This window comes from Cheilinus undulatus, linkage group 7 (genome assembly GCF_018320785.1).
Source record: "Cheilinus undulatus linkage group 7, ASM1832078v1, whole genome shotgun sequence".
Classification (NCBI taxonomy): Eukaryota; Metazoa; Chordata; class Actinopteri; order Labriformes; family Labridae; genus Cheilinus; species Cheilinus undulatus.
The window spans coordinates 35,882,978-35,906,412 of record NC_054871.1 but is presented as its reverse complement, the minus strand read 5'-3'; the positions used below and the strand labels follow the sequence as shown (position 1 = coordinate 35,906,412).

Here is a 23,435-nt window from a genome sequence, read left to right as displayed (position 1 = left end):
ACTCATTACTTTATGCTTTTAAAAATGTAACTAAGTACAATACTTCTCCAAAAAAATACTTAGGCAAAAGTAGTGATTTAAAAAAGTACAAGTACACAAAAAAGCTACTAAATTACAGCACCTCGAGTAAATGTAATCAGTTACTTTCCGCCCCTGGTTATTTCCAGAGGTGTAAGTAACTAATTACATTTATTAAAATATGTGTAACTGAGTAGTTTTACGGGTTACTTTTTTGAGTACATATTGAAATTGTTTCAATGCAGTTATTGTACTTTTACTTTAGTACTTTACTCTTGTACTTTTTCCACCTCTGTTGACTTCACAGAAGCACATAGCAAAGAACGAGTCTACATTAGATCCCATGACATCAGTTGTGTTTCACTTTATTATAAAGGTGTGACTTCACCTGAACAAGGAGATCTATTCACTTGTTATTGCCAAACGGACAGATCATATTTTACTGCACAACTCATTAGTACCTACTATGGCTCAACAATGGAGGAAAATAATCCTTTTTCTTTTAATTCAGTATTGTGATTGCGGTTTAATAAACAATTATTTTTTTAGTTCCTGACCTGACCCACAAGCATAAATCATTCTTCATTATAACAAACACAATACCAAAAGGACAAGTTTTTCCTGTAAGACAGGTATATATGTTAGGATGAAATTAGATGATGCATGAATCAGTTGTTGACATATTTTTATTCATTTACTTCAGTCACAACAGTAATTTGACTGATTTACTTATCTTAAAGCCTCGTAAACAATCATCATGACAACATAAAGCTCTGCTATAAGTGTGGCGTAAACATCAATATGAAAGTCAGTAATAAATAGGGCTGAATAATTCAAAAATATATTTAATTGTGATAATTTGGACTCATGACAAATTCATTAAGAATTGTTCTATTGAAGGGAATTATCATTTTTATGTCATTATAATTTCTAGTAAGAAAAATGTAAACAAATTATGGAAAGTAGGGTTTTTGCAAACTATTATATATAAAAAAAACACTTGAATTCTTGTGTGATGTGGAGGGCATAACATCTCTGCTTCAAAAAAAAGTTGTAAAATGGTATTTAAACACATTTTACGTCAGAGAAATATCATATCTTTGCAATTTGAAAATTGCAGTAGGACAAACTGTGATTTAATCTCATATTAGATAAGTTAAAAAGTATTTAATTGAAAACTTTCAATTAAATACTTTATACTTTTACTTGAGTAGATTTATAGACCAGTACTTTTAATTAAATACATTTTCACCAAAGTAACTATACTTTTACTTTAGAACAATAGTCATGTGCTCTTTCCACCTCTGGTTATTTCACATCTTCTTGCAGTTATGGAGCTTCAGAAAGAAATCAAATAACTTAGAGTGGAGCCTCAAAGAAGATTTCCTGCATAGCTGCAGCAGAGCTGCACACTCAGGCCAATCTTAAAACATAAAACATGTGCTGGAAACTCTGAATCGACAGCTACACACAGAGCAGTGATAGTCATAGCCACATGCTGGTTAATTCACCAAAACTCTCACATAATTAATTTTGAAAGCCTTTACACATACAGCCACATATTCTAAATGTAACACACACACACAGATTTTTTTCACCTTGGGACATTTGTTTAATAAAGATGATAGTAATCAAAGCATCTCTTTAAGCTGGATAATACCTCATCTTCAATGATTCCAAACAGAAGAGAAGCCAATATTATAAATACCCCCCAACCCCTGTACCATTTACTTTGATTACATGCTAGTAAGAAAAATCTCTCCAATGATGTCATCTCAGTATAATGTTGTATAAAAATCAACAGATAAAATGGATAGATGGTATATGCCATCTATTGAGCATCTATCAGTACATATAAAAATAAGTCTCATAAGCAAAATAAATAGATGCACCTGAAGACTGCTTCATCCAGTCGGTATGACAGAGACTTTGTCCTTCATCTAATTCTGTTGCCAAGTGCTCTTCAACACAAATATGAACAATGACATTAACATACAAGGCAAAGAAAACTTGGTGACGAGTTGTAAACGTTACACTTCATCTTGCTCATTCATAAATTTTGGACGGTACAGCCACTTTATGAAAACATGCACTCAACATTTCTTATTGCACAGCGATGACATCACAGTATCTCCCTGCATACGTGGTCAGGTCAGTCTTTGGGTTGTCTCTCTTTTCTTCATTGTCTAAACTCCATTCTTCACTAACTCGTGGACTCCGTTCTCGTCGATCATCAGGGTTGGATGAAACTCTTGTCCTTTCACCAACTCTTCAAGGCCCTTAAAGTAGCAAAAAAACTCCATCAGGACATTGTTAGTGAGTGCACAGGTTAATTTTCAGGTTGAGAGCAGGAGCAGGACTACATCTGGCATTTACATTCAACAGGCTTTGCCTCCTTACCTCTCCCCCGTAGGACACCAGCGGGGAAATCTCACATTTGATTGGCAGGTCTGTTCCATCCTTCAGGCTACATTGGAAAAGGAACAAATTCAAGGAGGATGAGAAGGAGTAAAAAGGAGAAACAGAATGAGTGATTGTCTCATGAAAGGCAGAAGGATGGGTTTGAAAGAAACAGCTGTACATAGTTGGCACAGCTGTTCTTCTACTGCAGCTTGTGATTAGAGTTCAAAGGCAAAGAATCAGCACTTCCAAACATGACCAGTGATTAGCCCTCTGACCTGTAACAATCCCTCTTGAGAAGAAAACAGATGAATGACAGCTAATGTGGATGCATCGCTGCACAGAGAAACTGGAGAGACTTTCCCCCATATTAGTGCCATCCAACTATTTTTAAGATAATCATTACAGACAACAATCACTAATCACACATCAGGTATATCAGGTGTTCCCTGGGCAGCTGCCCACACAGCTGTATTGTGAAAAAGAGATAGTTGATTAAGAAAAAGCCCACATTCATAGCGCCTGCCATGAATGATATTAAAGCACATGCTCATTTGAATTCTTATAAACAAACAGATGGAAAAAATACTCACAAATCAACAGGTTCATTATTTGTTGCACAGCTGTCACTGATTGCTTGAAAGTGTATCTGTAGCCCACTACCCAGCATGCAATCTGTTATGTGTATTAGTAGCAATCATCTGAAGGGAAACCATCCATCAGCAGCTCATTCTGGCCGTACATCATCTGAAGAGAATTGCATTTTTACCCGTCTAAACTGATCCTTGCTGTCACCTCCTTCATCACCACTGGCATAAAAGACAGAAAAACAGCAGCCGACTGGCATGTGTTTTCTTTTCAGTGGTAAAGAAGGAGAGGGGACGTCAAGGATCAACATTATAAAGTGTTAACACTTCTGAGCAAGAGGGAGAGAAAGCCAAAACCCCATCACCATGCGCTGGGTACTGCAGGGGGATAATAATTACTCTCTGTTGCCAGCATCTGTGACACTGCCTGCTGCTCCATCTCTGGAAACATTGCACGGGACACACAGGAGCAAGACCAAGCATGAGAGAGGGGAAGTGAGAATGTAAGGCTAAAAGAATATAATGTCTTAATACAAAAAAAAAAGCCTATGCATGTAGTTTTAACCTATTTCTTTCATGCCAAACGAGGTGTTTGTTCTAATTTCCAGTTATACAGTATGACATGCATCATAGTGTGGTGCAGCAAGCTGTGGTCACCTTGGTATGGCGGGCACACGTCTGCCGTTCTCATCAATGAAGTGGCCCCCCGCGTTGAGCACCCAGCGGTGGTGGAGGGACATGAGGGCGTGTCTGGCTGTAGTGGGTGTGTCCTTTCCATCCTGGCTATCAGCGTTCTTTAGAGGGGAGAATTCATCCTCCCGCAGCACCTCATACACAACAAATGTCCTGTTGGACACACAAAAGCACATTAGCACACAAAAAACACACTAAATGATAAAAACTGTTGGCCTACTGTTGCTTTTTAGTGATATACAAATCTACTGATTTGAAATATTTCATAAATAAACTTTTCTAGAGTGCATTTTTGAAAGCTGAAAACTATGCTGTTTTATATCTCTTGGAAAGTTGAAGTTTTGGAGAAAAATGGTTTCAAAGTAACTTGCACAAAACTGACAACACTACTGAAATAGTCCTTTAGATACTCTGAGGACAGAGGCAGATCATTTTTGGCCTATCTTTGGCAGTGACTCAAGAGCTGCATGTTCGTATAAAAAAAAATAGCAATAATACACCATTTCAGTTTCCACTAATCCTGGCTACTTTAACTGCAAATAAGCATGTCATACAGATGTTGTACTAACGTGTGAGGGCCAGTGACATGACATGCGTATTTTTGTGTCCAAATCTATTATTCCCTTTGAAAAAATAAATCAGTTCATGGCATTTATCAACTTATCCTACGAAACTGATATTGTTTGAATAAATTTTCACTCAAGAAATAAAAAAATTAAAAAAAAAGATTAATTACAATATTGCTAAGTTGAGCTGGACCACTTTCAATGTTTAAAAATAGTTTATTCTATTTTAAAAATATACGTGTCCACTTTCTAACAAGAAAGTAATTCTGTTAATTGTGCTGCTGTCTGTCTGGGCCAGTACACTCTTGAAAATGACATGTGTAATCCCAATGAGGCTGTCTCAGTTAAATAACTCTTAAAAAAAAATAGCCCTAAAGATGTTGTTAACACAAGTCCACCTCTGAAAAGGCCAGTCTTAGTCAGGTATTTCAAGGTAAGTTAGGTTCAGTACTGTATTGTTCAGACCTCTGGTACCAAAAAGAAAAATTCACAGGTACACATAAAAAATAATAGTAAATAAATGACTAATTTAAAAAGGCAAGTCTGCACTTCTGTGAACTTAGAAATTAATCTAAGATTGTGCCCCATTATGTTCTATAAAGTTTAAAGTTTTTTATAAGAATTTCAAGCAGCAAATATATCTCAAAATCCCCTCAGTGACACACTTTTCCTGGGGCCTTGATCCATTTTCTAAACAGACCAAGTGCTCAGTTAGGGATAAAAAAAACTCTGAAATTTTAGTGTTAAAGCAAATTAACTCAACACAACAGTGCGAAGAAAAAGGGCACAAACAGTGGGACTTTTTTGAAAATCTGGCTTCGGTATGAGTCAGGCCATCTGGATTCTTCTAAAACTGCCAGCGTGCCAGTCCGAACACAACTGTAATCCATCTACCAAGCAGCACCACAAACTACTTTTCATCCATTTTACTTTGAAATAGTGCAAACAAACCTCAAAAGAGCTGGATGTGTCTGCATTATTTTTCCATCATTCAGTTTTTACAGGAATCCTTTCATTAGATGTAAAGTTCTATTAGTAGTGGCGTGACTCAAAGCTGATGTCATGCAACACTGGAGGAGGTGGAATGAGAGAACAGCTCGTAAACCTCCATACTCCTGCAGAGTTTGGCAGGCTCTGCTTCAGGACCAGACCTTAGAGCAATAGCAGGACTGGGGCTAGTGGATAGGGAATGGGTTTGGAAAAATGGGTTGGTCCATAAAAGGAGGGATGGATCATGGTCCAGTCAAATGTCGACCCTGAGGCCTGCCAGAGGAATATATATGGAGTAGCCACCTCTCAAAGGTAGCACAAGATATTCATTGTACTGTTAGTCTTTCAGTTTTAAAGTAAGAGGCAGCTGCTGATGTTGTCACACACTCTGTGCCCTCTATGGAAAAAAGACACTCACTTGGCAAACTGAAAGATGTCAAAGACAAACTTTTCCATTTTAATCCCATTTGGTTTGTCTGGTTTGATTAGTTGACCCTGTGCATCCACATATGGGATCTTCTTCTGGGCCACATGGTGCTGCAGCTGTGGTTCGTACTTCCTGGTATATAGAGAGAAAGCATTAGCAAAGGTGGGTTTTTGCTTCTTTTGAATAATTTTGAGGGAAAAAAGGATGACAGATGTACAAAATGCATGAATGAGTGTCTTACTGTACGATGTCTTTAAGAAAGGAGAAACTGAAGAAGTGATTGGCAACATTTCCAGCATTGAACGCAAGTCTGCCATCAGCGCTGCGCTTCTCAGCGGTTGCCAGAGTTATCTCGCTGTACTCCACCACCTGATAGCGGCCATCCACCTTGCAGACTACACCCACTGCCTCTGTTGGATTAGTTTTCTCTACCACCTACAAAAACAGATCATAGAAATCCTGTAATTAGTAGGATAAGTGTTTATATTAACATTTCCAAAAAAAAAAGGAAAAACAAAAACAAAAGAAAGAAAAGTTTCTGATGTCCCATTTTTATCAGATCTTCAGATAAAGTGGTAGAGATGATAGAAATAAAATTAGAAAATGACTGGCAAATAAACTAAAAAAATATATTTTAAAAAAAGTGTGGTGGAAGACCAAAACTGCAAATAAAAAAGGATCTGATTTTCTAGCATGTATTCTTCCTTTTACAGTCACTAAGCTATAGTGAAAAAGCCCTTTCCCCATCTGTTTGTCGCTAATGACAGAGCGTCCTGATGAGGGGGTTTGTAAACGGGGTGGGGTGAGGGGTGGTGGTGGGGAAGCCACATGAACTGAAGCAGAGCTCAGTAATTTATCGGGGAGGGTGGGACTCTGCTCTGATCTGATCCTTCCATCTCTGCTGCACCACAAAACTTAATGTCAAACAGAAAAGGCTCAAAGTTAAATATCTCACCGAGTTCACTCAAAACATACATAGTAGCATCAGTAAATAGCACGCGATGAAACAGCCTAAAAAAAATAGAAGATATTTACAAAAAAGGCATGAACATAAAACTTTCACAAGATGAAATACATGAAAACTTGTCTACTCTGTGGTTTAATGAAGATACCATGGCATCTACCTCTTTCATAATCAAGTTAGGAAGTCCAGATAGCAATAGTTGCCTTCTCATGTATGAATAACTCTTAGATCATATCTTTTTACCCAAGCAGAAAGTCTAGACCTTAGCAACATAAATGTGTTTAAACTGTTTTAAGACCAGCTTCTGCTTCCTGTGCATCACTGTCACTTACTAAGCTCTCAGTCAACTCCTAACTGATGCAAGCTGTCCTCTTTGATTATTGTTTATTTTTCATTGTGTAGCAGCCTTGGTAACAACTGCTTATATTTTTTACAGCTGGAGACAGTCTGGAAGGCCCAGTCACTGGTCAATCAGTAATCCTGGCCACCATTACACCATGAAGACAAAAGAACACTCCAAGCAACTCAGAGAAAATGTTATTTTCTATATAATATAATTTCCAAAGCACTGAATACCTCTTGAAGTTCAGTTAAATTCATCATGGAAGGAATATGTCACATGTGTAAATCTGCCTAGATCAGGCCGTCCTCACAAACTGAGTGACCGTGCAAGAACTAGATTAGTGAGAGAGGCCACCGAGACATATATGACTACTCTGAGCATACAAGAAAACTCATTAAATCTCGACTCGAGTTCGCATAAAGGGATGTGGGAGACTCTATGGACAAGTTGAAGACAATGTGATTGGTGGACAGTGAACAACACCACAGACACACCATCCCCACTAAGAAACATGGTGGTGGCAGCATCATGCCGTGGGGATGCATCTCGGCAGCCAGGCCTTGTAGAGGGCAAAATGTATGGGGCACAATATGGGAAAATCCTATAGATTTAACCACTCTATACAGGCTGTTGAATCAACGCATAGTCCTGCAGTTTAAACTAAAAAATATACAACTATTTCAGAAACCTTTCCACATGTGTTTCCTGTATCTCAGGAAGAAATAATTCAGTATCTGTTTACAAAAAATGAGTTTTGGCCTGCTCAGCTTGTGTTTATTTACTTTCCAATAGCATAGAAAAAGACTTTATGTTTGATTAAAATTATATTCAGTGCTAAACATGGCCAAAGTTCTAAAGTGTTAGAAACTAGACTTTGTTATTATTTAGTTTGCCATTGTTTAGCATGTTCAGCATTGTATTTCCTCTTTTTTCTTTCATGATATTGTTGCTCTAGTCAGTTTTATTTCCAGCATCTTGAAAGCCCATACAGGCTGGGCAACCTTTTGGTGCATGAAACACAGATTTAAATTTGGGTTTTACCAACAGTGCACTGTTCATGGGATGGTGTGTTTCTATGGAGTGCCTTTGTTGATCAAATGACTGCATAGGCCTTGATATGTGATTGTAAAAACTTAAAGTGAAACTAACTACACTGGCTATGCTGGTGGATCTTCTTCCTTAACCAGTGTGAACCTGATGAACCTGTTTACTGAGGCACATACCAAGCTGTTATTCCATGCCCAGTATGTTGGCTGTACTGGTGCATATTACAAGCCAAGTAAGAAAATGGTTTGTTTACAAGAGGATGATAGTTTTACCCCGAAAAGCTTTTTTCCATCCAAAATGAAAGTACACTCTGTCCAAAGAAACTGTTCAGGAAAAAGTGACATCTTAACATCACACGTGTTATCTGAGACGATGATGAATAGTAAAAGAAAGTTCACAGCACTACACTACAATTTCCTAGAAAGCTGCAATCAATTTATTTCTCAGTAAAACCACAAGAAAAGGAAATGTTGTCTGTGTCTCCACCCAGTGGTAAGGAGTAGACGGTGCAGCTGTGTGGTCAAACTACAAACAAGGCAAACTGTTGCTATAGCAAACTGGCCACACCTTTTAAATACTAGACTGAAACCCACTCCATATATATGAACAAACATACTGGAAGATTTCAGCTTTAGCTTTACCAGGTACTAGCCGAATACTTTGGCAAATGCTTCCAGTGAACTACAAAAGTCCGCCTCAGAAACCAATGTGCACAGGTGGAAACTAATTATATCTACTTAAAGGACTGTTATTGAGTATTTCTTGGGGTACTTATATTTCTTTTAGCACATTTTAAATCAGAACTTTTACTTCTACTTAAGTTAATTTTAACCTGAGTAACAATGCTTTTACTTGAGTACAACACTCTTTTACATTTTCCACTTCGGTTGTCCCATTTGCACCATGAGTGAAGTTATCCACTGAGTTAGAGTTCCTGCCTGTGACTTTAGGTGCTCTAAACACATAGAACCTATTCTTCATTAGTATGCCTTGCTCTGATGTTGACTTTGACCCTTGCTCTGCTTTGTTCTTGCCAGAGTCGACTCACCTTGCCACAGATAATCAAGACTTACAGCAGCTCTGCCAACTTTAAAATATTTAAGACTTTTAAATGTGAAGTTTAAACGTAGTGTCGGCCAATATGGATACTTTTAGTGTTAAATTCAACTCTGTGAGTTTAGTTACAATGTCAATTGCTGTGCATTTCACTTTATTACAGAGGTGGGATTTTATCTGAACAACTTGGTTGGATATCTATTATCATGTTGTTCTAGTTAATAAGGAATGATCATATTTTACTGTACATCTCCTCAGATGCTACTCAGTAATTTCCACCTGTGCCAATGTGTGACCTCACCAAGCCTACATGCATGTTTTACACAGCCTATGATTCAAGGTTTACATTTTGGAAAAATGAATGTACTACTACTCAAATAGGTAAACGGCCAAAGAGACCATTGTAACAAAGTTTCTAATTAAAATGTGAAAGAGCAGTGAAGAAGCAATATGAAAGCAAAAATATTTTGGGACAGAAAACTCAAGAAACAGAAACTCAGCAAAGTATCAGTGGATGGCATCGAAGGTCATGTGACACATTATGAAGCATGCAAGGAGAAAACAGCGCTCAAATTTCTAAGTTTAAAAATGTTTGATATTTCACAAAAGTTGAGTCATATTCAGCTTTGTCAAGATAAATTTGTTTTTCACTCAAATCAATATTATGGACTTTCTTTCACCATCTAATTGTTTTTTTTTTTTTTTTTACTTTTGTTCCTATTTTATTTGTTTCCTTATCACAGTTTTATGACTTCCCTGTCTGATGAGAGGCCACAGAGCTTATCAGGTTTTCAGGAGCACATAAATGAGGGATGATTTTATCAAACAACATTACTGACAGGAATACGATGAGCTTACTGTTCAACCTGCTGGTGCATCAACATTTTTTTATTTCTAACAAATGGTGCCTGACCATATGATTAGGTGATATGACTGTGATGTACTCTTTATGATAGCTGATTCTTAAATGCACTTTGACCATGTAAAGCTTTAAAAAATTTCACTTGAACATTATGGTTCATCTTAAGGAATGACTGCAATCTTTAAGAGGGGTTGTAGATACAGTAAAAATGAAAAGAACAAAGAAAAGAACAAAAAAGCCAAAGGATCGACCAACCTTAGCTCCACAGTCCGCACCCTTCTGTACACAGAAACCAACAAAGCCGGGGTCGGCCACTTTGACCAAGATGTTATCAACACAATACACATGGACGAATTCAACTCCCCTCTGCTCCATATTGTCCATAATCCCCTGGTTCCCCAAAGCTCTGTAGAGACCCCCATTCCCATCTGAGAAACAGACATAGTCACACTTATTTATGATGTTTAAGACATTTACAGCTCTGTCAATGGAGCTAAAGTCATGATCATGAGTGATCTTACCAGGGGCCATGGAGAGCTTTCCTTTGTTCTCCAGGATGATTTTGCCATTGTAGTCCATGGCTGGTAGCATGCCCTGCTGGAAGAAGATGATGTTTTCCTTGCCCAGGCCAAAATAGTTGTGTTTCAAGAAGAAGTCCTTAGTGGACTCCATTGTCCGACCACTGGTCATGATGTACCTGCAGACAAAACAGAAGAAACAGAAGATTCCTTTAAATGCCATTACATTTGTATATGTAAAACACATCGAACAAGTAGGGGAGGAAAGAGGGTTATATGCCCAAAAAAATAATTTTGACTTTTTCCTTAGGTTCAAGACAACACGTTGAAAACGTCTGACTTCAATCTGATGTTAAGACAGGTAACACTTATGTTTATGACAAGCAATAAAAATGAAACAACTTCCTTATAGGATCAGATCTGTTGAAGGAATGTCTTCTGCTTGATCTGACATAACTGTTAAGTCCTGACTACAGCACTGTTATAACTTTATACACTCCACTGCCTTCCTGGTATCTGCATCATTAAGTTTTCAAACTGTCCTTGGATTCCTGTCCACAGGGAATAATCCTTTTTCAGTAACACAACTTCCTTCAATTAGTTTCCTTTGATGCTGGCAGAGATTTGACCCATTTAGTCATCATCAAACACAATTAGGCCAAATGTTTTCAGCTTTCGTTATGAAAATAAATACGTACACTGAAACTGAGATCAGTTCTTGTTTATGTATAAAGCAGCAATTAAACTGACTGAAAGCCTGGCGACATTGCTGTGATATTACTTGTCTTCTCTGAATAACCTTCCTTACCAGGGAATACAGCACTTGGTTTTGTGCTTCTGCTCAGCCAGATGTTGCAGCTTCAGTATGCGTTCAGCCTGGATCTGAAAGAGGGTTTTGTGGGACGGCAACCCCACATCATACATGCCTTTGGGGTAAGAGACACCCAGCCTGGTTCCCTGGCCACCGGCCAGCAGCAACACTGCAACTTTGCTCTGAGAGATGCACTGCAGACCTAAACGAAGAACACGGCAGTTTGAGTTCTTATTCAAAGAAGAATAAAGAATATGGTTAAAAGTTTGTTTGAAAGATTTTTTATCATTTGTATTAAGCCAACACCTAACATTTTATGACTTGTCCCTCTGGACTTTGACAGTGGTAATAATAATAACTTTGCCCTGAAAACCAATAACCCTAAACAAGCATAATTGCTTTTATTGCAGTTCATTGGTCAATAGTCTTTAACACTTCCAGCTTATCTTACATAAACTTCTGCTACGTGACTTGCTATGCAATATTTTTTTTCTTACAAGAACCAGACGACAAAGTTTATAACAGCAGACTGGGTGGACCCTTTAGACAATGATTACTCGCTCCAACCCACCCACACACACACACGCACTCAGATTTGTTAGCGCAGAAGCACAGTGACATCATGAATGAAGGTCAAGCAGTAACTCTATTTACGTCAGGCTCAAACCAAAACCAGATGTTTTCATCCTCCCAGGAAAAAAATTCAACATGCTCGCTAAATGGTCAGACCCCCACTGCAAGAGTGATTGCGCAAAGTTTAGTGAACCAATGCAAGCTGACTAACTCATATGTCAAACCTACACAGGAGACTGAGATTGGGAAGTTTGTTTGTGTGGACAACCACACAGCGAGCAAAGAGGGCTTTCTAAAGTAGATGTCTTGATAAGCTTTAACAAAAAGTTTTATTACAGATGCCACTTTGCCATTTCATCATCACTGTATCAGGATTACCATGAGTATTTTAAACACCTTATGGTTTCCCAGTCTAAAATCAATTAGAATTGATTATAAATTATTATTCATTTGGCCCACCTGTGTGCCGTTTTGACAGTTAGTCAACAGCACCACTTCATTGCTATACCCTAGTCTTATTGAAGGGGATTAAAGCTTTTACTATAAGTATCAAGTATTGCCTAAGAGCTTGTATTTGCTCCTCTGCAGTATGAATGATTGAACCAACAAATATTGCCAAAAATTCTCTTGTATTAAAATCAGAATCTTAGGGGATCAACCATTTGGAGGAGCTCACCTGCTACCTCCCAGTCTTTTAAACTCTCCCTGTCCCTCGTCACACTCCCCAGCACCTCCCTGGGCACTGGCTCCATGCGAGCATCCATTTTCTCCTGTTTGGTGTTGCTGGATGTCTCCATGGCACTTTTGAAGAATCCATTGATCTCCTGAAAGTCCATCCCCTGCAGACCCTGGATCAGTTCAGCCTGCTCCTCAGGGCTCAGCTCCTTCCAGAATTGAAGGAGGTGAGATTGGCCGGCTTCAGCCAACTTCTGGGCAAGTCCGCTTGTACTTGGATCCATGATCAACAGCACTTTTATTAACTCTGTCACCCTGAAATATGTACATGAAAACATGGGATGAATGGGACATTTTTTTGTTTGTTTGTTTGATGGTTCACACAAATTTGAGCTCTGTTGTATGCCTGCATGTCAGCTATGGCCAGTAAAACAAGCACAACCAGTAGTCATGTGAACACCCAGTATGACATTTGTATGCTCTACAGGAACTGTAGGGAAAGGTAGAAGGTACTTCTGGAATGCTTAATTATTTTTTTCCTTGTACACACGCCCTCAGTGAGCACCTTGCTAGACCAGGACATCATCACTACAGGAGAGACCTTTAACCATCAGGATGAGATACTAAGGGCTACAGCTAGACACAATGCATTTCTTATAACTGTACGTAGCGATAGATCACCATAGAGGAGTTCTGATACTAAATATCCACGCTTTCTCAGTTCAGGTTTTCAAAAGACTGTATTCATGATTTCAAAGTTCAGATGTATCTTACCAAAACACAGTAAATACGCCAGATTCATGTTGTAAGAATGCTACATTCAGAGTTACGCTAGGATAATAAAAAGGGGTACCTGTTACTATGTTGTGTTCACAATTAACATGTTTGCTGTGTAAACTCTGGTTATCATTGTGTTAACGGCTGTATCGAGCATGAGCAGCACGCGACTGACAGGGCACCGGTGCAGAGCAGACACCGGCAGCTCCCCGGCTAACAGCGGATGAAACAAACAGTCCTGTAAAAACACATACATGGATGAAAGACTGGATTCTTACCTTGGACAAGTGTTCCTCTAGGGTTTCAAACCATTTACTTGCTATCAGCGACTAAGAGGTTGATGGTACTGGTTAAGACACCTCCCACCCGGACTACACCTCCTGCTACGTCACGTTTGACGTGGCACTCGCGGCGGCGCCGAAAGAGTGCGTGCGATGTTGCTGTCAAGTGTCCCTCGTAAAATCGATCACTGCTGTAATCAGAGTGAAGCTTTCTCCAGATAACTACTTTGTCCCGTTAAAATAGCCTTTAATTGAATCTCATTGTTTATCAATAGATGCATGTAGTTACAATGAGCATTTGTGTTAATTAATACATTTTTCACTTTTATATTTTTAAACTTTACTCAGGTAGCCACCATCCTCTTGTATGGTTTTCATGATATTGCAAAATTGACAGTGTTAATTCAACGTATCCATCCATCCATTTTCTATACCCCTTAATTCAACTTATATAGAGTTAAATTTAATACCTTCAAATTTTCTTTATTTGCCCGCACTGCATATAATTCAACTACACTTTTGAACATGTTGAATATTCTACAATTTGACAGAGCTGCCGCAACTCTTGAAAATCTGTGGTAAAGTTTGCCACTTCTGGCAAGAGCAAAGCAGAGAGTCAAGCTCATAGCAATGCGATGTATTTTGATGCAGTATGCATCTAGAAGCACCTACAGTCACAGGTGGGAATTCAAACTAAGTGGATAACTATAGACTGCAGATGTGTCTTACACCACAAACAACAACAGTCCACCAGAAATAAAAAAATATGACCACAAGAACTCAACCAGGGATCACTGTACAAGAGGCAACATCCAAACATAACAAAACCCATATAAAACGAATGTAAACACTGCTGAAGTACATGATGGGGAACTTTGCCCACACATTCACCCAAATTTGAAATCACAGTGGGCAAAGCTTAGATCTATTTACTTTTGTTTGCTGAGTCCAACTGTTGTTTTAGGATGTGATGTGTAATCTTTTTCTCTCTATGTGTTACTATGTAGTCATCAGAGGTGGATAAAGTACAGAAGTATTGTACTCAGGTAATAGTGCAGTTACTCTGGTTAAAACTTACTGAAGTAGAAGTAAAAGTAAATGATTGAACTGATCTGAAATGTATTTTTAAAAAGTAGAAGTTCCCCGGAAAAAACTATTCAGTTACAGTACTTTGAGAAAATATATTTAGTTACTTTCCATTCCTGGTATTCACCATGCCAGTGGTAATTGGGTTGTGCTGGTATGCAATTTTGAGGGGGTTTATATATGTGAGCATGCGCTTATGTTTTTTAAGGAAAGCACACTAAGGTAAAATCTTAATTAACACTATTCAGACTTGTTTTTTATATTTAAGAAATGTTCATGTTTAATGATGAGTCCGCTTAATAACTTATTAATTTATGGAGCTGAGGTTATCAACAAATCCCACAGTGATAACCTCAGACAGCCCTGTACCTGATGGTGCTCCAATGAAAAAAAATATTTCGAATGATCTGTATGAAACATCTGAAGCATAACTTGTGGAAATGAAGCAATTAAACTCGATCTTCCTACATATTGTCACGACTTCTGCATTTCTCTGTTTTACCACAGGGTGGCGCCATGACCGTCTGTGGGGCGGAAGCTGGTCTCTGTCAGCTGATAGACTTGTTATGATCCTCCTCCCAGCCAAGCATTGATAGGTTTTCGTCTATATTTCTGTGTTTCTGCTCTTACATTTATCTTCTGTGACAGTTAAAAGAAATGAAGAAGTTTTTCGATGACATTAAGAAAGACATTAAATTTAAATCCGCGGGACCAGGGAAGAAATTAACTGAAGATGCGAGGTAAATACCAAACTTTGGTCATTTACTCCAATGCTAGCCACAAAGCTAACCTGAGCTGTCAACGGTTTGCGGAATTCAATCAGTTAACGGATGTCTTTTGCTCATTGAGGGGTTATATGTTTGCTAGTAGTGTATCGTGGCGTTAACAACACTGGTGCAGATATTTAGATAGCGTTTCACAAGCTAATCGTTCACCGCGGTTAGCAACGTTATATAATAGCCACAGCGGTTGGAGTTAGTTAATCCATGAACAAGATTATTGAGTCAGTGTTCTAAGTTGCTTAACAAAGTGACTTTAACTCGCCGTAAAGCCGCCTAACTATTCTCTTGAAAACAGAGATAATATGATATAGGCGCCCGGGTGTTGTTGTTAGCATACAGGCTCATTAGCTCTCTGGCGCGAGAAAATGCTGTGGTGCCTCCAGTTAACGGAAATTGTGACCGAACATGAAGAAATATGTCCTGTAAATTTACTGTCTGACATTTTAACTCTGTAGTAGGAGGCAAGAGGTGGTGCAGAGCAGCTCCAGTACAAAGAATAATCGTCATGCTCCTAGTGAAGGAGCCCAGAGGGCTGGAGCTGCAGCTCTGGCGAGGATTGAACAGCATCAGAGGCCGAAGGTCCACACCTCTCAGGACGCCATTAGGAACCAGGGTGAGAATAAACAACTGTAGCTGTCAATGATGTCTGAAATCACATTTGCACCCCTCCCCGTGTAACCGAGAGTTCATTGATTGTGTTAGGGCAGTTGAAGTAGGACTGTGTATTTTGTACTGTCATATAATGGGTAAGTTGACATGATAAACAAGATCATACAATAAAGTGCAACAGGTCACAATATCTAAAGCAGGGTGACGAACCATGTTAATGACTTCCTGTTTTACAGCCTTGAAAGTTTTGTTTGTGCTTGAAGGTTCCTCTAATGAGTGTACTTTAAGTTTAAGTTTGGAGCTAAATAACAGGCTATATTATAGCACAGCTATCTTTTTCAACCCCCTACAAGTGAAATATTTATTTCTAAAATCTGTGTTTTTTAGATGAAGAAGCAATTCAAGATCACAAAACAAACATTTTCTTATACCTTTGACTCCAGTGTTAATTTTACCTACTAAATCTATGACTAAAATTGCTCATCAACAGCCTTTTTTTTCCATGACAAAAATTGACTAAGACTAGCCAAAGATAGATCTGAGATGACTAAAACTGACAGAATGTAAGTTTAGTTTTTGTCAAGATGATTAAAACCAGACTAAAATGCAATTTCGTTTTCTTCGGACATTCAAAATCCATGACATTTCTCCACTGTGGGTAAATCTGTCAAAAAACACAATGCTTCTGTAGCTATTCTGCCTCTTAGCAGTAGAAAGCAGGGACCTTAGGTTTGGCGGAGTGTGTAGAACACACTAACATGATTTGTTTCCTGATTCAGGTTAGAGAATAAATGCTTTGACTTAAAGTAAAGACAAAAAATGCTTGGAGACTTTTTATGGACTAAAATTACACTAAAATGTTTTTGGGTTTTCGTCAACTTAAACTAAAAAGGGTTGAAATTACTAAAACTAAAAGATATTTAATCTAAAGACTAAGACTAAAGAGAAAAATAGTGCTGTTGCACTGTTGTTCTTTATAAGCAGAGGGCATTTACACCTCAACCTTAATACTTGGGATGCACAATATTGGATTTTTGTCCATATACAATATGCCGATATTGACAAATTAATTTTGGGCGATATTGGTACAAATATTTAAATGTAGTTCTAGACCTAAAAGTTCAATCCTTATTTCAGTTTGATATACGCAGATATCGATATCATATTGATAATACTGTGCATACCTTCTAAACACTGTCAAAATCTGTATTTTCAGGTAATCTTAGCCAAATACTTCTGTAATGATCATTTCAGTTATCCTTGACTAAATTCTGTTTCATTCAAAGTGTTGGGTTTGACAGTTTATCTAAATGGTAGTTTTACTGAGGAAGCCAGTCTAGAGAGAGTTTTCTAAATAACCTCACTGATCTGTTAAAATGTAAAGACTATGTTTTTTTTTTTGATCATGTAAAAGAAAGCTGACTGGCTGCATGCTTTCTGTATTTGTAGTAAAGAGAGAGCTGGAGGCAGAGGCGGCTGCTCTGGCTGAAAAAGAAAAGGCAGCTGCAGCGGAGGTAGGTATTTTTGATATTTGTTTGGTTATTTAAAAAAACAACATGAAGATTTTGTATTACTCAGTTTGTAGTCTGGCATTATCGGTGAATGTTAATCCTTTGCAGGGATCCAAAGTGCCAGTGAAGGATCCAGCCTGTCTGTCAGTGTCAGGTGTTTATTTCACCTGTCCTCTTACTGGAACCACTCTCACTAAGAGTGAGAGGGAAGTTCATATTAAGGAGGCCATTCTAATGGTACGTCTGAAGCTGCTGTTTGTTTGTTTTTGCTCAAATCCAAACTTATTTTCAATTCTTCCCTGCATGTTTGGTGTTCACAATGGCTGAATGTTATTCTAATGTGCTCTGTTGTCAAAACACAAACCTTGTTTTTACCTCCAGCGGTTTGAGGAGGATGAAGTTGAAGCTTCTGTTATGATGATCCACACATTTAACAAAGATAAAGAGAAAGTCAAGGCTGCTGTGGACATTATAAGCAAGTAAGACACATCATTGTTAATGAATGATGATAAATTTCTTCCTTAAAAGCAGGGCTTTCCACAAGCTGTCAGCCAAACAGCCAACTCTGCACTTAATTACAGCCAGTTACTTTTTCCCTATTGTTTACTCAATAAAGTAGTTAAGACCAATAAGTAGCACCTAGCTTTTGCTGTACATGTAAAGCACTCATCCCCCACTGAAATTGGTTGGATCACAAGGAAGATGCTCGTTTGTCTTTGTCAGCCCCGTCGCTTAGTTTGTCGGTGTAGGAGCACGGGAGTGCTCAGCTGAGAGGAGACTTCAGTGATCGACAGATAGCAAAACAAGAGAGTTACATTCTACTGCATGGAGACTGTCTCTGTCATAACTGTATAACAGGCAGTTTCAGAAGTCATGGTGGCAGCAACCTAATGATATCAGATCACTCTCTCTCACTCCCTCTTGAACTGGGGTGAGCAATTTGTCTGTTATTTATTGAACCTTTCTCTTACCAGGTTTGTCCCATTAAGATCAGCGACCTTTTTTCCAGGGAGACTTGATAGCCTATGACAGTAGTTCTCAACTGGTCGTACATCAGGACCAACATCTCTTTAATGTCAAATCGTGACGCAAATTTCTAACATTTTGCAATCATAAACGTGTTTTTGATTTTATAAAATGGTGCAGCTGGACTTCAAATGGAATCAAAAGATGTAATGGAAAAAAATAAGGACATATCCTTCAAAACAAGAGCACATCATAGATTTTTTCCCACATTTTTTTCCAGGCACACATTTGCAACCCAGCATTTTAATGTGACGGACCGTCAAACACATCTCAGGGCACATTATAGACTGTTACATATTAATATTACATGTTGAGAACCTGTCCCTGTGAGGCAGAGATGGAGACAGTAGGACAGGGCCTCCAAAGCCCTGGACCCCCCTCATCAGGGACTTTTTCCTACTGGCTGACTACTCAATATGTCTATGGAAAGCCCTGCTAATGAGGCCTCCTTTCATTTGACTCTCTAACTTGTTTTCCACTTTTCTCAAATGGCTGAATATCTTCCTTAATGTCATATTTCAAATGGAAGTATTTTATTTTTTCTTCTTGAACAGGTATGTTGACAATATTTGTAAGAACCCCACAGAAGAGAAATACAGGAAGATTAAACTCAGCAACAAGGTGTTCCAGGTGTGTTTGTAGTTTTGACCTCAAACATGATCAAAGTTTAATTTTTAATAGTTTCATGTAATCTTTGAGAGTATGACAAAAGGGAAGGTATTGTTTTACTTCCTTTATACTGTATGTACTTTTATGATATTCCAGGAGAAAGTTAATTGCGTGGAAGGCAGCAGAGAGTTCCTGCAGGCCCTGGGATTCACAAGTATCATGCTTCCTGTAGAGGGTCAAGGTAAACTGATCCATTTATTTACAAATGCTTGTGAATCTTCATAAGGTCATTTTAAAATGAGAATATAGAAAGTGTAATATGCCATTTTCAGTCATCATTACATGTTTTGTGTTTCAGAAGAGGAAGAGGAGTTCCTGGTTTTACTAGAACAGAGTCCCGATGCCTTGGAGTTGATGAAGGAGAGGAGGGATCGTCTCCAGAGAGGAGAGCCAGTCAGGGCTCAGCTGGACAGGCAGCCTCAAGTTTTCAAACCCTCTCCAAATGCCCAACGCTTCGAGCTGCCTCCAGAATTCTACAATCTGACGGCCGAGGAGCTCAAGAGGGAGCAGCAACAGAGGTACAGAAACATTTAGAATAAGTGGTTAGAGAGGTTTAATTATATCATGATATAGTGCAATGCAATCCAGCGCTACATTGGGCTTTAGATGTCAAAACTATTTGCTGCTACATTTTCTTTCAAAGCTGCATCTGCTCCAAACAATCTCAGACCACACATCTTTTGCACACATCAATTGCACAGTAAATAGTAAGAACACATATTATTATTAGCCACGGTTGTCAAGCCTGTAACACACCCTTGATAATGTTTATTTTACCCTGTTGCTCACATTGACATGGACAATTAAAGAGATTTTTTTTGTCTTCTCTCACTCAAAGAGATTGTTAGCTTGGTTAACAAAATCTGAGATGGTGCTGCATTAATATTATCTTTATCTGTGTTTGAAATGCTCTGAGTTTTATCACATGGAGGCAAAACTATACCACCTTCTGCAGTAAAAGCAGTTCTCCTCTGTTTGTCCACACTTGAGATAAAGTACTGGATATAATATTGTTTAAGGGGAAAACTGACATTTACATGGCAGCGAGGGAAATATATCAAAGATGCAGCGTGGACAGTCAATGCTGTGCTGTCATGCTGTTAGCACATGGTGCTGTGTTTGTCAGTAGCCTAGAAAACACCCAGTATTGATTGTTATCAGTCTTTCCTGCATCATGCTTAACTCTCTATCCTGTTTTCTAGTCTTGTATGTTCACCATTTGAAGGAACTATATTAGACAATCTTCACATCTTTTATGTGTTTTTCAGGAGTGATTTGGTGGAGAAGAACGCCATGCTTCGCACGAAGGCCATGAGAGAGAGAGAGGAGCAGAGGGAAAGAAGGAAATATAACTATACCCTGCTCAGGGTTAGACTACCTGATGGAAACCTGCTACAAGGTAATGTTAACATTTTAAAACTAATCCAGAACACTTAAAAAAGTCATTAAGTGACTACAGTAAGGCTATGTTTCACCAAAAGTTCAAATATAAATGGAAATAGGTTAGTAAAGATGATGTGTCACGACAGGGACCTTTTATGCATGGGACCGGCTGCCGGTGCTGTTTGGGTTTGTTCGAGAGTCCCTGGTGGACGGCTGGCAGCCCTTTGAGCTCATCGCACCTGGAAGTCAGAAACTACAAGAGTCCGAAGACGTGGCTCTCGCAGAGTGTAACCTGGTGAGTTGAAACCAGAGACCTGTCCGGCGATGTATGTGTCATAATTCTTGCCACAGTTCAAATATTCTTCATCTTCTATAATCAAACCCCATAACATGTAAATGATCCTCTATAAAAGACTCTCTAACAGGTTTTATAGTATGTTATGCTGAAATTAATATTGATAATGGTCAAATAATAAAACAACATGAGGTAGTCTCTTTTTTTGGGAAACAGGTTTTTTTTCCTTATTGAGATGTATGTTTCAAGCTGTTTGAAAAGGAACCTAATAAGTAGGAACAAATGAGGTATAAAAGGCCAGTTTTGAGACATTTATTGAACCATTTATTGAACCGTTGAACCACTGAACCACCATGTTGGTTGTTACTAGATCTGTTGAGTTATTCTTGATGAGCTTTTATTGAGTAAAAGCCTCTGACACTTTTTGTTCTTGCCTTGATCTTTTCTTTGATGATTTAGTGTATAGATAAATGACTGAACTTTGACTGTTTATTGCTTCAGTTAAACATGAAATCATATTTGTATCTTTACCCCAGGTCCCTGCAGCCCTGCTCACATTTTCCTGGGATGCAGCTGTGCAGGCAGATATTGCTGCTGCCGGTGGAAAGAGCCCCACACTCCTTAAACCAGAGCTGCTGGAAAACATTCGGACCCTCAGCTGAGCAGACAGTCAGTCCCTGAACATCCCCTGCTGCCTCCCTCCAGCACTGCTGGGATGGACCTGCCCCTTACAGATGACTAGTGATAAGCTTATTTTTTCATATTCTATCTTAAGTAAGTAGCAGTGCACCCTAATGTGCTTGTTTTGCTGAGCATACCCTTCCTCCTCCATGACGGGGATAAAGTCACACTACAGACTGTCTCAGCAGCACATAGTGTTGAAGGAAGCACTACTAACAGATAGATGGACGGAGAAAGCAGGGGGCAAGTGTTGTGTTTCTGTTGCATCCTGAGTGAATGTACATGCTGTGCTGTAAGCAGACTGCAGCAGCAGTCCTCTGTGCTCAACCCAACAGTCAACCAGTCAGGTATACTTCACGTGGCATGTTGAGAGACCTTGTTTTAACTGTGTCAGCACTACTTCCCCTTCTTTTCAGTCTGTTTACTAACAGTGTACTTCTCTGGCTGTACAGGCATGTAGAAGAAAACTGAGTAGAGCAGTGAAGCCAAGTACCAGTAAATGTGGATGAATCTTGTTGGCTTGTGTGTAAAGTCTCAGCACTGAGCTGCTATAATGTAAAGCGGCTTGGTTTCTGTCTGAATTGGCTTTGAAACTTTCTTTCATTTGGCACTGCTCGAGTTAAAACGGTGTTTGTGTGTAAACAGTTGGCTGTCTGGTATAAATTTAGTGTGAGATACGTGTGGATGGTGTTTATAGTTCTAATGTGTTAGTGTCCATAATTGAAACCTCAAATCGTATTTTATTTTTCTATTTGTGAGCACAAACTGAAATTTTAAACCACAAATCCGAAGTTTTTTCTCAATAATTTGGCTAAAAATTGACCATTTACAAATATTGATAAGGATTTCTGTGTATTATGCTGACATAGCCATGCAATGACATTTCTGTAAGTACAGCATTACAAGTGTAGTAGACAAGACTCATTGCAGAAGCTTCATATATCCAACTTGCTCTAGCATGTAGACAGGCATGATTTACTTTCCTGTTGTTAAAACTGGCAGCATGGACTGTATTTGTTTGTATCTACCACATCACCTTGGCATAAAATTGTACTGTATTTATAACATGGAAGGAGCATATAAAATTATAGCTCCTACAAGCCCCACAGAAAGCTCTGAATCCAAATGTGTGAAACTGACTTAAGTAAACCTTTAAACATGTTTTAGTCCAATCTTTCACTTCACTGGGAGATGATCCATTTCTTTTGTTACTAGCTCTTCCATTTACACAAGTAACCTGTAAAGGCTTATTAAAGTTTATCTAGATATTGGTTGGTTAAATGACAACAACCTACCTCCCATTGCTCATCTGCTTCTGTCATGTATTAATTTTGCACAACCATGCAGCTGACAAAGATCCCAGAAGATTTAAATTGCATTTCTTTTGACTGAAAATCTGTCACAACTTTAAACCTGTGCTTGCAGTTGCACAAGTACAGAACATAACAGCTGGGTAGGTGTTGGTGCCAGATGTGCAGTCTGACTGAAAACCCAAGCATTTTAAGGCCAAGTCAATAATAAGCAATGTTGTACACTTCTCTCCTGGCTCGTTCACAAGTTCATATTAAATAGAAGAGTGTTTTTGTTCATCGGCATTGCAACCTTTATTAACACTTGGTGAGTTGTGACAAGTCCTGATATACTGAGTTGAATTCTGTTGCTTTAAAACTGCCTGTAATAAACATTGCTTGCATCTTTTGTTTAATAAACAGAATTATTAGAAATATTGTTATACCTCTATATATACCCACAGCTGCCCATAAGAAGGGATGGAGGGGAAATCTTTCTGGGGCTCAACAAATTGG

General features: G+C 38.6%; 2 protein-coding genes across 3 annotated transcripts; one reads left to right on the top strand and one right to left on the bottom strand.

Annotated features, from left to right (window-relative positions):
• Positions 1-577: 577 nt before the first annotated feature.
• uap1 (UDP-N-acetylglucosamine pyrophosphorylase 1) lies at positions 578-13,691 on the bottom strand. 2 transcript variants are annotated; one of them, XM_041790886.1, is made up of 11 exons: positions 13,586-13,691; positions 12,532-12,845; positions 11,280-11,484; positions 10,475-10,650; positions 10,209-10,381; positions 5,923-6,116; positions 5,673-5,813; positions 3,663-3,851; positions 3,405-3,446; positions 2,419-2,485; positions 578-2,297 (listed from the first exon to the last, which is right to left on the bottom strand). In XM_041790886.1, exons 2-11 carry the CDS (start codon positions 12,812-12,814, stop codon positions 2,205-2,207), a joined length of 1,563 nt encoding a protein of 520 aa, XP_041646820.1. In that variant the 5' UTR covers positions 12,815-12,845; positions 13,586-13,691; the 3' UTR covers positions 578-2,204. The 2 variants fall into 2 exon arrangements, with proteins under 2 accessions (XP_041646820.1, XP_041646821.1); XM_041790887.1 differs by lacking the exon at positions 3,405-3,446 and having other exon boundaries at positions 579-2,297.
• Positions 13,692-15,222: 1,531 nt separating this feature from the next.
• ubxn6 (UBX domain protein 6) lies at positions 15,223-23,354 on the top strand. Its single transcript, XM_041790893.1, has 11 exons — positions 15,223-15,414; positions 15,912-16,069; positions 17,515-17,579; positions 17,685-17,813; positions 17,958-18,055; positions 19,157-19,232; positions 19,368-19,452; positions 19,570-19,789; positions 20,540-20,670; positions 20,801-20,949; positions 21,486-23,354. The coding sequence occupies exons 1-11, from the start codon at positions 15,332-15,334 to the stop codon at positions 21,609-21,611; spliced, it is 1,320 nt and encodes a 439-aa protein (XP_041646827.1). The 5' UTR covers positions 15,223-15,331; the 3' UTR covers positions 21,612-23,354.
• The last annotated feature ends 81 nt before the right edge of the window (positions 23,355-23,435 follow it).

Bases quoted from the DNA above. Each gene is read 5' to 3' on its own strand.
- uap1 (XM_041790886.1), bottom strand. From the start codon at position 12,814: ATGGATCCAAGTACAAGCGGACTTGCCCAGAAGTTGGCTGAAGCCGGC. The intron at 3,447-3,662 runs GTGACCACAGCT...CAATGTTTCCAG, and splicing joins CGTGTGCCCGCCATACCAAG to AGATGGAGCAGCAGGCAGTG. The intron at 2,486-3,404 runs GTAATTATTATC...TTTCCAATGTAG, and splicing joins ACAGATGCTGGCAACAGAGA to CCTGAAGGATGGAACAGACC.
- ubxn6 (XM_041790893.1), top strand. From the start codon at position 15,332: ATGAAGAAGTTTTTCGATGACATTAAGAAAGACATTAAATTTAAATCC. The intron at 17,814-17,957 runs GTACGTCTGAAG...TTTTACCTCCAG, and splicing joins TTAAGGAGGCCATTCTAATG to CGGTTTGAGGAGGATGAAGT. The intron at 20,950-21,485 runs GTGAGTTGAAAC...TCTTTACCCCAG, and splicing joins CTCTCGCAGAGTGTAACCTG to GTCCCTGCAGCCCTGCTCAC.